Source organism: Apteryx rowi, unplaced genomic scaffold (genome assembly GCF_003343035.1).
Source record: "Apteryx rowi isolate R43461 unplaced genomic scaffold, aptRow1 scaffold_374, whole genome shotgun sequence".
NCBI lineage: Eukaryota > Metazoa > Chordata > Aves > Apterygiformes > Apterygidae > Apteryx > Apteryx rowi.
In genome coordinates, this window is record NW_020450241.1 from 147,745 (window position 1) to 162,812 (window position 15,068).

General features: G+C 36.0%; 1 protein-coding gene across 1 annotated transcript in view; it reads right to left on the bottom strand.

Annotated features, from left to right (window-relative positions):
* The window catches only part of RALYL (RALY RNA binding protein like), a 111,177-nt gene extending 106,521 nt beyond the window's left edge, over window positions 1-4,656 (bottom strand). The window contains exon 1 of the mRNA XM_026073701.1: window positions 4,555-4,656. Coding sequence (XP_025929486.1) covers window positions 4,555-4,591 — 37 coding nt within the window. The 5' untranslated portion in view covers window positions 4,592-4,656. The remainder of the gene's footprint in view (window positions 1-4,554) is intronic.
* Window positions 4,657-15,068: the final 10,412 nt, after the last annotated feature.

Below are 15,068 nucleotides of genomic sequence, written 5' to 3' on the forward strand. Positions count from 1 at the left end.
AAAACACTGGACAACACACCTTTAAACACTGCATTAGCTTTAGGCAAAGATAGTAGGACCTTCTGTGACTGTTATATGCAATCTATACTGCTGTAGCTACCTACATAACTTATGAAAATTGTGKGGGGGGGTTCACTTTCATTTTACTATCATTTATTTAACACTTTAGTAAATTCATATGCTACTTTCTACATCACTTTGCATGCAGGGAAGCCTAGGACTGGAAAAATAAAATTGGGGACTGACTGCAAAGAATTGTAATCCATGTGTCAGTTACCTGTAAAAGTGTGATATGTCTGCTGTGAGGAGAGAGAAATCATTAGAATAAAAACAAGTGTGACTCCTCCCCTCTCCTTATTCCCTTCTAAAAAGTCTATATAGTCATCTGCTAAAGTCTATACAGTCATGTGCTGGTTTTTAAGAGAAGCAGAATCTTCATAAGGTCTGGATGATACTTTAAAAAAAAAAATACTGTGGCAATGACTATGTCAGCTAAGCAAGCTGTAATATCTAATGAAAACAGTTATTTTACACGGATCTGGTAGCCAATCCATGGCAAAAGTCATTAAAGCATCTGGTACACAATTTCAAGGCTATTTGATGTTGACAGGGTTCTTCATATTGTCAGGGAGGAGTCTGGGATTGGTGTCTTTGAGTTAATCCCTTGGAAAAGGACAGAATATCTAGCTGTATTTATGAACTGATTTTATCAATGGTTTCTAATACTTAAAAGTAACTGCTTTTTGCCTCAGCWGCCACTGTGCTCTGATTGTCACTAGTGACATGTGTAAAAGGTCCCATGAAGCACTGAGAAAGTGAAGATGAAGAAAGCAAAAGAGAAGACATTTTTCTTCTTAATTTTTCCACCTATGCCTGAACTTTCCAAATCCCAACTGAGCTGTGTAGCAGAGAAGTCTCATACTAACCTCTGTACTCCAGGCATTGCTCTACCATGTCCTCCGGGGTGCTGATGCACACTGTCCACAGACCACAGCTGCCCCCCATGCTGGCCATTATTGTCTCTCTGTCATCTTGTATTCTTCTGAGTCAAATGTATTATGTTCAACTGAAATATCATTAAGGATTGTCTTTTCATTCTGTTTGTACACAGCCCTCCATCACGCGAGCTTTCCTGAGGGCAAGATGTTATCCTAGCCATGAATAAATAAATAATGTTAATTTCTTAAAGTGTGTTTATAGTAAGTCCATTCATCCTAACATTATTGCCTATAAGGTAGCAACCAGCCTTGATTAACAGTGTAGTCTACAAGGAAGATCTCAGTCAAAAATGCTACCTTCTTCCAGAGTGGAGACTTGGAGACATTAGCATCTCTAGAGGATGCTACTGACTGTCACAGTGCAATCTCCAGTGCAACAGAATCTTTGTGGAAATGCCCCACATGTGCACAACAAGATCCAGGAAGCTTTATACTGACCATCCTCCTCAACAGCTGGCGCCCCAAAGCAGGTCAGTCTAAGATTTAAAATTTCTTACTTCAGAAAGGCTGTACCAGACGTGTTTGCCAATGTTTCAGTGTTTATATCACATTATTTGTTACAATGGATTCCTCTCACCAGTACACTCAATCCCTAGGTCTGTGAAATTAAATGACAATCTAGTTTATCATTATTTGATAATGTCCTGTAATAAGGATAAAGCATGCTACTAATCTGAGTATTCATACACATGCATGCATACAGACTGTGTGTGTGTATGTGTGTGTGTGTAAGTACATACACATGCCCATATAGAAATAGCCTTACTACTTAATATTTCTTACTCATTGATCCAAAAGCATCACACTGCAATATTTGTTTTTAATTCTCATTAGTTACAATCATATGTGGAATAAATGAAATACATGAATTACTCCCCTACTTTAAGTAAATAGCTTCATTCTATTGTGCTAAATCTTAGACATTCATTCATATGGTAAGTATCGCATGGTTTTAGAATAGAACAGTGAAATTCAGAACTAAAAATAATTTTCATTAGGATAACAGTTATGCATTACAAACTTTGATAAAATGATTTCAACAGCAAAGATTATCCTAATTCTTAATATGAATGCCACTGTGGCAAGAATTAAAATCAAAGGCTGCAGTGCAAGCAAAGCGTTAAGATTGGTTTTGAACTTAGAAGTGTTATGTACTGTGCTGCAGCTGAGAAAATACACAGGGAACTTTTAGCCAATTCATACAAACATACAGGTGAGTAGACCCATTTTTTGCATCTCTCCTCTATCACTAGTTATGTATCTGGGGCAGAAAATGCAAATAGTTATTACTTATATTTTATGTTAGAAAAAGGTCATCATCCCTTTATTTTTTCTCTCTTCCTCTCTGATCTGGTGTGCTTTCAAATTATTTGAAGTACAAAATGGCTTTACACCCTTCTTTATATGTTAAAGAAAAAAAAAAGTTGGGAAAGCACTGCTTACAATACAGTTCAGCATTTACCACATTCAGAAGCAGAAATTTAACGAATAACAAAAAGCCACAAAGCTCAGTTTTGTTTTATGCCAGATGTTCAAGCATTTTATTGAGAGATAGAGAGGAGATAAAAAAATGAAGGTTTTCCCTGCATCTAGTAGAGAATATATACTAAATATCTTTCATTATTATTAAGTGCTACCAAAAACAGTTTCAAGATTAATACACAACATGTGTTAAATGTAATGGGCAGAAAATGTAGTAGTCTACTGTTCAACACAGCTGCTACCATTATCCCTTGTATTTTAGAATAACAGTTGCTTAGATGAAATATATCCCTCAAACATCTTTTGAGTGGTATGAATAGAAGAAACATCAAAATTAACCAAATTGTTTTGTTTGTCTGCTAAGACTTTTGCACTTGCTAATTAACTAAGAGGTATTAATAAGGCATCCATGTATACAGTGTAGGTATTTAATTTAATGGAGACTGTTGTAATGAGATAGTTTATTTATTAGGATCCTAAGAAAGAGACACTTGTTTAAACAAAATCATTGCAAGAGTCACCATCATAATTACACACTTGATTCTAATTACACTTCATTCTTATTTTTATTTCTCTTGGTAAATCACAGATTTTCCTTGGGGTGGTGGGGGTGGAGGAGGAAGGGGAAGAAGGTTCATTCACTTCATAAAAGCATTCTTACAAGCATCTTGTGCAAAGTTGTCATGAATGACTGTAACCGTATGACAAATAAAAACCTAATGACTCAAATACTCAGTCACAAATTTCACTATTATACACCATAACCAGACTTGAATATGACAGAATGCAAGAACGCAGCTGGCTATAGAAAGACCTCCCTGTTTATGTAATAGCTGTGATAGTAATTAGGATGTTAAAGTGAACTAGATTAGTTACAATCTGCCTGTATAAAAAAAAAAAAAAAAAAAACCTCTCACTGCAGCTACAAGAACAAAATTCATGATAATTATTTTTATTTGAATGTGAAGCAGATTGATTTCTGTTGCAGAGATTTTAGCAGAGATGTGTCCTGAAAACTTTCTACATGCAGCACATCCATTTGTTTTGGGAGAGAAAGACTGAAGGAGACCTGTGCAGGTTAAGTTCTAAGGACCAGAAACTGAGGGCAGTGATAAAACCGTATAAATCCTTTAAACTCTGACCAGTAGCAGTGTTCCTGTCCAAATAAGGTCCAAATTTATCATCTTTTGAATTGATATTCCTTCCCCTCCTGCTGTCTCTGCCCTTAAAGCACACAGTCCCTACAGGGCAGTTTTCTTTATGGAATATCTTTTTTCCCCGCCTCAAACATGGTCTCCATTTACAACTTGGCCTCTTGCTAGATTTCCTTACAGTAACACATACTCCATGACCTGACCCAGGGCACTTCATTTTTACTTGGCTCCGTCACTATTCCGTAATGTCCTGGAGGAGACAATACTGTTACTGAAATTCCCACAACTGATGCCAGAGCAACTTAAAAAGTCAAACAGGTGCTTGACTGGAAAGTCAGGCATTTTACAAGCCAGTGAATATTCAGTGATGGAGTGTCTTTTAAATACACAACAGACACATGCAGCCTACCCTCCCCCCCCCTTCTCTCTAATTTCTATTTCTGTGGTTTAAGCAAAACTAATTAATTCTTCAGAAAGTTGTGGCCAAGGAAAATAACTGCCATTAAAGTTCTGGTACCAGTGGCTCCCCAAAGAGAGCCACACAAAGAAGTCCACCAAGTGAAAGCATGTCAACCCTTTCAAGGCAAAGGATATAACTAGCCAGTCATTAAGCCCTGAATAAAGGATGCTGATTTGAACTAAACTTACATTTGATCTCCATTTCTTTTTTTTTTTTGATTTTATAAAGCAATTACTTACTGAGGGTTTCCATAGTAACAAGTGAGCTAATTTTTCATTTTAAAGCTCTTTCATGCACTTAACATACAAATACAGTGGGATAATTGGGACGGAATACTATTTCTGCTTTTCTGGTGTTATTTAACCGGTGCAGGGTAAAGTAAAACATGGTTTGCAATGAAATAGGAGATTTATTTTCCCTCCTCTATGAGAACATTAAAAGAAGTTTATGATTTACTTACATCTTTGGTTTCTGCGTTTGCTCTTGTACATAGTCATTCTGAAGAAATTCCACTTTCTAAGAAGCAATTGCCTTGAACACAGAGACAAAAGAGATGAGCTCAGGCTTCTGCTTTGCAGTGAGACAGTTGCTCACTGACAGAAGGTAACCAGCAATCTCTCAGAGAAAGGCAGGGTAATACCATTCTCCTAAAATCTAGGGGAGATGCTACTGGGTCTAACTATTTTCTCCTTTAGAAAGCTCAGAGACCAAATATATTTATTTTTATAATTTTCCCAATGTATTTGATACCAGCTAATAAAATCCCGAGAGCATAAAGAATCATATAATCAGACAGAATGGGTTAATGTACTATTTGCTAGTCTGACATCAAGATTTCTCAAAAAGTCCTGATAAAACCAAAATTGCATAAATGCCTTCATGAACAAATGAAAACTAACTTTAACTGAGAGGTTCTTAGAATTATGTATATGAGGAAATTAAAAATATTGCGGACTAAATCTTCAAGCAAAATTAGTACGCAACACAAAAGAAATCAACATATGTTGATCAATGCAATCCTGACTGCCAGCTTGAGCTCATAGGTTTTTCAGGATATAACATAGAAATAATACGAACTTTCTCCATGCCTGTGTTGACTTCTGAACTACTTTAAATGATTTCTATTTGTTAGTAATTTAAGTTATTTAAGCAACATTCTGGCATTTGCTCATTTTTATAACTACTTCATTACCTGCTAATCTGTTGAATCACAAGGTCATGGGGAAAAAAAAACAAAAAACCCCCAGAAGCATTACATGATTTTTTACATACCTGTATGTCACCGTTTCTGAGAATCCAGACATTTTCCTAAAGGCAGTGGGGAAAGTAGAAAAAAACCTTTCCAAAAATAGTAAGGGTGAGCAGCATCTAAAAACCATTGACCTACAGTTATTTTCTTCACAAGAAAGTTAAAAGAAATGTCTCACTTGACTCCACACTGTAAAACTCTACTTGCTTCATAATTTTTTCCCCTCAAATTTTTGTTTATAGCTCCAGTATAACCATTTTTAGTTTTGTGCAGTATCATTTATTTTTCCTTTCAGTTGCTCAGTATTTCACATAGGCTCACATTGACACATATCTACCTACTGAAATGAAATCTTTACTGTATATTGGCTCTATTCATCTACTTTTTTCCCTCTGTCAAAACCTGACCACATATCTTTTCACTTGCTCTGGATTTGTATCAGCATAGCCGAAGATAAAACGTAGCCTAAAGAAAGAGAAAGCACTGGAGAAATTTTTTAGATTTATTTAGTACCTTTCAACTACAGTCATCTGAAAATGTCACAATTGAAATGACACTATCTCTATTGTGGAGGTCAGCAGAAAGGTGGGAAATTGCAAAGTAAAGAACGGTAAAGGGAAGGAAAAATTTTGGGTAAATCATTACAAAATAGTGGCAGACAAAATGTCTGTACAGAATAAAAAGATGCTACATGCCATATACTCAAATAGCAATGAGTATTTTATTTCCACAGATGTCAGTATTTCTGCAGTGATTTATATGTGCTGAGGATAATCCCCCAGTTTACCTGCTTCATTTTTTTACTCTGAGTTAATTTCCAGCTGAATCAGTTCTGTGATCTGACTCAGACCACAGCAGAACAGAACAGAACAAGCACAGGTTAGCAGCACATGTTGTTGCAACTGTTATCACCTGACAGTCTTTAGATTTGCCGCTTCATGTAGCCATCTTGGCTGCCTTTTCTTGCTTGTTTTCTACTTTTACCTGAAGGATTTCATCTCTATTATTCAGTTCAAATTTTCCTTCTTTCATTTTTGTGGTAAGATGTCCTCAGTCCTTTTTCTCAGCCCACATTAGAACTTAACAATAAGATTCATTCCTATTACTTACCGTTAATGGTAACTTCTCATTAATTTTTATTAAAAGTTTAACCTAGACACTTATTATTAGCTCTCCATATTATATTATACATACACAGGCAGGAATGTGTATGGTTTTCCAGTGCCCTTATGTGCATTATTCTATTGCAAGTATGTATTTTTTATGCAAATATCTTGGCAATGGTATAATATAAAAATATAAATTGAATGGAAGTTTCTTGGGATAAGAATTAATTTATTTTAAATTAATGATCCCTGAATACATAGTCTGTATGGGTTTTTCTTTGTACAATTACCACTCTGATTACTTCTTCAATACATTTAAATGAATTTGCTAAAAGTAATGCAAGTATGCTATGTTTGGTGAATCATTCTAGGTCTGTTGATTTAAAAAATAATAATAATTGCAAAACAACACCTGAATGTGCTGGCTAGCTTTCAGTGGGCAAAGCAGCCCCCTTATTTCTCTGTGTTATTATTCTCTGTTGGAAAAGTTTAAAAGTCATGGTCATGCTATCACAGCTATAAAAAAGTGTCATAATCTTGCATATGACTGGTTAAATGTAGTAATTTTGGCGACTTATAAAGAAATGAATGAAACCCCTCAATAACAAAAAACACCCAATCACATATAAGCTTGTTACTTTTTGTGCAAAGCTACAGCTTCACAAATGATTTTAAAAAGTTTAAAATATTCTTACAATAGTCTGTGGGAATTTCTATAAAGAATTTTATTGGTCCATTGTTGCTGGTGGTAAAAGAATTAAAAACATCTACATCTGCACATTCTGCACCACCTCTCGCCTCCCGTTTCTGTCTTCATGGAAATGATTGAAGTGATTGTCCTTACCTTTCCAGAGGGTTCTCCCCACCCTACAAGTCCCAATAAGTTTTTCTTTGAACACTACAATTTACTTTTAGAACTGTTTCCTAAGCAAAGGAAAAGAAAAGATACAGATATTTCATAAATATACCTATTGACTTGAATGTGCCATATTACCCATCAATAAACTTTTAGTCTAGGATGTATCCTCACTTTTACTTTCAATGAGCAGATCTTAGACAAGAAAAGAAGGTGAGGGAATGCTTAAAGCATGCTGTTTCTAAATTTTTAATTCAATGCACCCAAAAAGTATTCTTAAATAATATCCATCTAAGGTTCCCAATGTGGTTATTTTTATGATGATAACTAAGAAAAAATACATATAATAAGAATTACTTTTTCTTGAAGTAAATAATATGTGTTGGGGTCAACATCTAACCTCTCCCAAGTAATAAACATTATATGATACAATTTATTGATGTATAAAAATTACATACTTGATGTGTGTACACCTTTTACTGGTAAAAAATTAGGACAATTATCCACCAATAATACTTTTTAAGATGGTGTTTATACTAAATAAATAAAATTCACTTTACCAAGAAATGTCATGTAGCTATTAAGTCATGTTAATGATAACATTCTTTTTATAATGTTATCAGGACAAAGCTTAAACATCAGACAAATCATACTACTGATTAACACTGTCACAATTCTTAACTAGATGTTGCAAACAAGAGAAAGGATCTAAATATGTATTTCACATGCTTACAACCAAAAATAAAGATCAAGGAGTTTCAGCAATGTGGTTCAACAGGCAACACAGCTGGCTTGCACTCCTGAAGCAGTCCATGAGTGGGGAAAAATGAAGACTGATGAGAGTGCCACAGCAGAAAAACTTGATTAATGTCACCTTTAGATAAAAAGGCTCAATTCAGCTGCCTAAACATTGACATCTAGAACTACTTTGATGCCATAGGGTATCTGAGACACCCACATGGTGCCAGAAAATATCACATAGGACCTATGGGAGACCTATAATCTTCTGGAGCACTCAGCTGAAGCCAAAGGCTTCTTAAATGGCTCTAGACATATATTTAGGCAACTGAACCAAGCCCAAAGAGTTTATATTCTGCCCTTGCAGAATAGTCAATATTCTCTGGTTCTTTTTTTATGCTTAGGACCATTGTTTCAAAGTGGTCCCAACCTGAACTATCAAGTCTTGACTCTGCACAAGGGGATTCATCTGTGTGAAGGAGAACCAGTACAGAGACCCACTGAAACCCCCACTGAGGGGGAGAGGAAGGAATCCCGCCTGGCAAATCCTCTTTGCAGACCTGTGATTCACTGCAGGAAGAGTTATAGGAAAAGAGCAAAGAATAAGATATATGACTTAGAACTTTTTCAATATCCTCAAGGAGGCCACTATTTGTTAGCATACAATCCACAGCTGATGCCATCTAAAGGCTCCATTGGTTACAAAAAAAAAAATATATATATATATATACACATATAGCATAATACATTAAAATCAGGAGTACTTCCTTTTCCTAAATCCCAAAAGATTATTTTAAGAGTCTTCTTTTACTTCTGCCAGTTCTTATTCTGCTCAAGTGTTCATAACCAAAACAATATGCAGTTTGCAAGACTTCATGAAAATCTCAAATATTCATCAAAAGCTCTATTAAATTTGTTACATTCACACTATTCCCATCATCTACTAATTTAGAAAAGACATCAGAAGAAATGACTTTTTGCTGGAACTGTTTGATTTTTACAAAACAATTTGGCTGTTGCTTCTCTTTATTATCTTTTACATTTCTGCTGACCGGTTTTGCTTTGCTTCAGGACTATCAGACAGTAATGACACTTCACCAGAAAAGATTGTTTTCCAGACAGCAAGAGAAAGCCCCCAAGGTACTGGCCCTATGTTTACCATAGGCAATTTTCTATTTTTCAATGAAGGTTCTTCATTAGAATGCCATTTGTCTCATTGTTGCTCTAGCATTTATCTTTAATCTTTAAGGAATTCACTATCAAGCCTCCTTCACTAAACTGAGCTCTTTTTATCTGATGTCAACATTACCATTTATAACATGTTCACACAGGTATGAAAAAAATGTCTGCCTCTTCATCCCCAGGCAGGAGCCCCTACTGGCTCTTCTTTCCATTCCTTGCCTTGTTCACAACATGTTCCAATTGCTCCAAGATCAGCAGGGAGAAAAATCAGCACTCTTCTTTCTATCAAACCCTTATTCATTGCTAAAGTGCAATTAATCGTATGTATTCAGTGAAGAAGGAACAGGGGAAAAAAAGCAGAATGTGACTGCCACATTAAGATCTAAATGCAACAGACTGAAATAAGATTGTTCCAGGAACTTTGTTTTTGTATTTCTTAACCTCTGACTGCTTAACTGCACCCAAGGTTGTTCTCACAAGTAGGGAATATGGCATTAGCAACCCTGAATGTTCAAATATAACTAGTTAGGTGCAAAGAATCATAAAGCTAAACTAAAAATCAAAAGATTTACATTAAAAATGCATTTGTGCATTTTTCTGTGCCTAAACATTTTCAAAAGGTTGCAGTAACATTTCCTACAAATGTAAGGTTAGAATTGACATCTGAATGTCTGAAAGTGAAATCTCTGCATAATAGTAAAGAAAGGAACTTTAAAGAATCATAGAAGATTAAGGGAAAAAAATAAGTAGAAATAATTTATAACAGTCTGTAGATATGTAAAAAGTTGATTAAAAAGAAAAAAAAAAGAAGTGAGTAACAAACCATTTTCTCTTTCTTCTGAGTGTAGAACAAGCAGTCATAGTCATAAACTTCAGCAATGGACATCTAAATTAGATATTTGGAAAAGAACTTTGCTTTTGGTAAGGGCAGCTACATTGCCTAAGAACCAGTAAAAATTGTATCACTGGAGGATTTTAGAACAGGTTAGAGATCTCTGAGGAGCCTGCCTAGGGAATGGACTAGATGACATCCTGTAGCTTTTTCCAGCCTTACCTGTGGTCCTGTATCTCCAGCTATATCATTCATCATATGGCCCAGCACAAGCCAAGATTCAGTCTAAATTAGTCCTTCAGCATACCTAATGCTAAGGGAATATTTCTGACTGGGAGAAGACTAGCATGACATAGGGGGAATTTACACCAACCAATTTTAAGCATCTAATGGTCAGTACCACAGGGAGGAATAACCCCATGCAGCAGGACAGGTTGGGGACTGACCTGCTGGAAAGCAGCTCTGCGGAGAAGGACCTGGGAGTGCTGGTGGACACCAAGTTAAGCATGAGGCAGCAATGTGCCCTTGTGGCCAAGAAGGCCAATGGTATCCTGGGGTGCATTAGGAAGAGTGTTGCCAGCAGGTCGAGGGAGGTGATTCTCCCCCTCTACTCAGCCCTGGTGAGGCCACATCTGGAGTCTGTGTCCAGTTCTGGGCTCCCCAGTACAAGAGGGATGTGGCACTACTGGAGCAAGTCCAGCGAAGGGCTACAAAGATGATTAGGGGACTGGAGCATCTCTCTTATGAGGAAAGACTGAGAGAGCTKGGCCTGTTTAGCTTGGAGAAGAGAAGGCTGRGAGGAGATCTTATCAACGTGTACAAGTATCTGAAGGGAGGGTGTCAAGAGGATGGGGCCAGACTCTTTTCAGTGGTGCCGAGCGACAGGACGTGAGGCAACGGGCACAAACTGAAACACAGACGGTTCCATCTGAACATGAGGAAAAACTTTTTCACTGTGAGGGTGACAGAGCACTGGCACAGGTTGCCCAGAGAGGTTGTGGAGTCTCCTTCTCTGGAGATATTCAAAACGCGCATGGACGCGATCCTGTGCAACGTGCTCTAGGTGACCGTGCTTGAGCAGGGGGGTTGGACTAGATGATCTCCAGAGGTCCCTTCCCACCTCAACCATTCTGTGATTTTATGATAGCTACTTTTAGGGAAGCTAGGAATACCATCCTCCACTATTGGCAATGGAGGGGCTTCTCCAGCTGGGAACAAAATTACCTGTGGTTGACCCCTGCTCTGAATTACTTGTTTCACTGACCATTGAGAACCTAGACAAACTGGTCAGCTAAATCAGGCACCTAAAGATACACAGTATGAATACCCTTCAGAGTTTTCAGAATTACACCATGTCTTCAATTACATTTGGGTAACATCCACAGAATTCAGAGCAGCTACAATATATGGATACGCTGGGAGCCAGAACTTTCGACTTTGCAATTTAGAGTGATGGTTTTACACAAAGAGCAGCTCCTTCCCAACTTTAACTCCCTCCTCATTATTCAGACTGTCTTACATAATCCTTGAGTGAAACTTGGCCAATTCTATTCTGTTCCCAGTTCCAAAAAACGAATAATGCAGTTATGAATACTTGATAGCTCTTCCTTTTTCTAAAAAAGTGCTGTGCACAGTAAGTACAGGTCCCTTTAGACTGGCAGCAATAATATAAAGCTTTCTGTTCCTCAGTCTGAGGAACATTTAGCTATTATTTTAAACCAGGCATAATAAGCTATTCCTCTCTGAAATATCTGGAAAAAAAAAGAAAAAAACAGTCAAACGTCAGACACTTACACTTAGATATTTTATATGATAGAGTCTACAGTGGCAAAACACATTTTCCTTTCTGCTTTGGCAAGTGGGAAAACTGTAAATCCATCTCAGATGAATGCCATTCTGTCTCCTTTCATTTGCTTTTGATACGCCATAAGATCCAAGTTTGTTCTTTCTCATCTTAGATCAGTTTCCTCTCTAACCCTCCTCAGTTCTTGACCAGTTTGTTCTTGGCTGATTTTCTTTTGTTTTTTGAACAATTGTAATGTTTGGGTGGGGTTTGGGGGGGCGAGTTGTTTGTTTGTTTTTTAGTCTTGGCATCTTTCTTATCTCATCTGTAATTTGATTTTAGCCAGGTTTTATCTAACTCTGATAGGTTTTAATTTATTTTGCTACACAGTCTGGTTGATAGTTTGGCTGACTTTTCATCATCTTTTATTTTATCTTGATGAGGTCGTCACCATCTGGCAATAAAACTTCTTAGTTACTTTCACGCTATTTCTAAACACCCGTTTGACAAGAGAATTGAGACAGTATGAAGCGATGGGTCTGCTTCAAAATTCTCAGATTATGGGATTAAACACACTGCCCTCCATTAAAACAGATAGAAGGTTTGTGTCCCAAATAGTTTTCTAAATCTAAACCCAGATTCAATTCAAGAACTACATTTCTTCAGTATTTACATTAATATAATTCAGGCAATGCAAATAATATATAGAGAAGTGGTCTGTATTATTCTGATTATTAAACTACTTCTTAGTAATCTTATTTTTGAGCTTTGTTGCTAGAAAAGTTTCCCTTTATTTGATCTTACAGTAATATTTTCAATGATCATATCTTTAATGTTTTGGATAACATACTAAAATTACAGGTTGAAAATTTTCCTAAATAAAGCAAAAAAAAACCCCAAAACCTTATACTTGGAAACATATATATTTAATATAAAATTGTAGAACAATGATTATCAGTTTTACAATAGTAATTTTTTTCTTTGTTATTTAGTAGCAGACTATGAATTTTATTAGTCTGGATAATCAAAACAATCCTAAGGAGTCTAGAATTAATATTTGAAAATTTAAGCTTTTATCCAGTTGGAAAAATTTTAACCCTAGTATAAAACTGCAAAAAGTCATTAAGTAATAGAAAAAGGGTTTTTTTTGCTTTTTGTTGTTAAATCTAGAATAAGTAGGCACCAGTTTCCATAGTCTCTGAGCTGGTAGATCCTACAGGATATTGGTAATTTAAAGGGTGGACAAGTGCCAAATTTAGATCAAAACAGATCTGATGAATTAATAAATGAATTTAGGCTTTTAATAGACCAGCAAGTGCTCAATGGTGGATTTAATCAAAACATTCATACATATTATCATTTCTAGAAAAACAAAGTGCTGAATATTGTGAGTTTTCATGAGAGATTTAAGACAGCTTTTTCTATTAATCTATCTTGGTATTGCTTAAGTAACAAAATGATTCCACTTCAATATACAGAGTTGTGTTTTAAATGCGAATTACACCCATTGTGTCAACTCTGCAAACAGGTGATATCCACTTCAATTTGGTTAGTGTGACACGCAATTCAGTGCTGTCCTGTTTTCCTTTTCACATCATTTTTAATTATCAATCACACTGATGAGGTACTTCAGCATGCTAAATTTAATGGTACAAGCTTTCAGAATAGAATCCATTTTTGTGTAATCCCAAAACAATGCAAAAATACACCTCAAATTCATATATCTTGATTCTGCTTAAGGGCTCAGAACATCAATCCTCAAACAGGTTTTTCAAACATAGCCATTTGAAGAAACCATTTGTTATCATCACCATTGCAGAGTAAGAATGGTAACTATGTACATGAGATCCCCTTCTAAATTTTTTACATGTTTATTTAAACTGCCTTAACGCACTTAAATTTTGCCACAGAAATAAACATGTTCAAAATGCATTTTCAGGTTCCCCACTCCAATCTACTTTGTCTCTCACTTTCTCTACAAGACAGAACAAGGAGAGCTTGAGAAAGTACCTCTTGTGAACAAATTAGGCACTTAAAATGTCAATTTAGGGCTCACCACAGTATAAACTGATGATATTTTATGATTCAGCCCATGAAGAGCTGCTGCTCCAACATTTCATTTCAGATTAATGCTTTTATAAAAACAGTCAAGAGAAACCTGAAAAGGTTCCACTTTCTTTTCTCATTGTATGGGATCTCTTTTTTCTCACTGTGTAGGATTCAAGATAATTTTAGTCATAATCAGTCAGTGTAATGGCTGGCCTGAGATGGAGAATAAGGTCTTTAGCAGAGATGAAAGGTAGAAGAAGGAGAAGACGACAGATTTCTGGAGTGATGGGAAAAAGGTGCTTTATACCAGCCCTCCACAAGACCACACCAAAGCAAGTGTATTTTGAGGCACACACAGAGAAATGTCCTTTGAATTACAGGGATCTGCTCACTCCATGCAAAATGTCAGTGTGGCTCCAACTTCATAACTGTTCATCCTTTTTCCTTCCTGCAGGGCTGCGGCATGTGTGTGCATGCATATGTGTGGTGGCAGAGGGGAGGAAGGTGCTAACAAGAAGTTATTAAATTACAAGTTATTAATGCCTCTGATTTAATGTCTTAATTAGACTGGTAGATAGGTGGAGGGAAGCACCTTTTCCCTAAACAAGGCTGCTTGTCTATGGTAGGATTACATACATTTTGTCTAATAGCTGAATTCATAGATTCAGTTTTAGAATGTCAGTTATATAGCAGCTTCTCCAAATATTGCAACTAAATCAAAAACAATTTGAGTTAGTGCTATTCTATACAGAAACAAAATATTTTCCCTACATTTCTATATTATTTCTCTATTATAGCAACTCAGTAAATTTGTTTTTGTTTTAAACTCAAATAGGTTTTTTAATCAAGAACACTATTGTAGCACAAGTGTTTCATTGAAATATCATTTAAAAAGAAAACAAACTACTTTTTAGCCAAAAAGCTTTAAATATGTTGTTTACACATTTGACAAAAGCATATCAAACCTGTGAAATAYATTTAGAATTTAAAAATCCTTACTAAAAGTTAAAAAACAACATTCTAATGAAAGAGGAAAATCATTATTAGCAATAAAGAATCACTTCTCATCAGAATCCACTTTTGCATGATAAGGTACTTCCAAATAAAACACATTTTCCATTTAGGGGTGTTTTACATATTTCAAAAGCATAAGCAATAAGAGGAACTTGGAAAGACTAA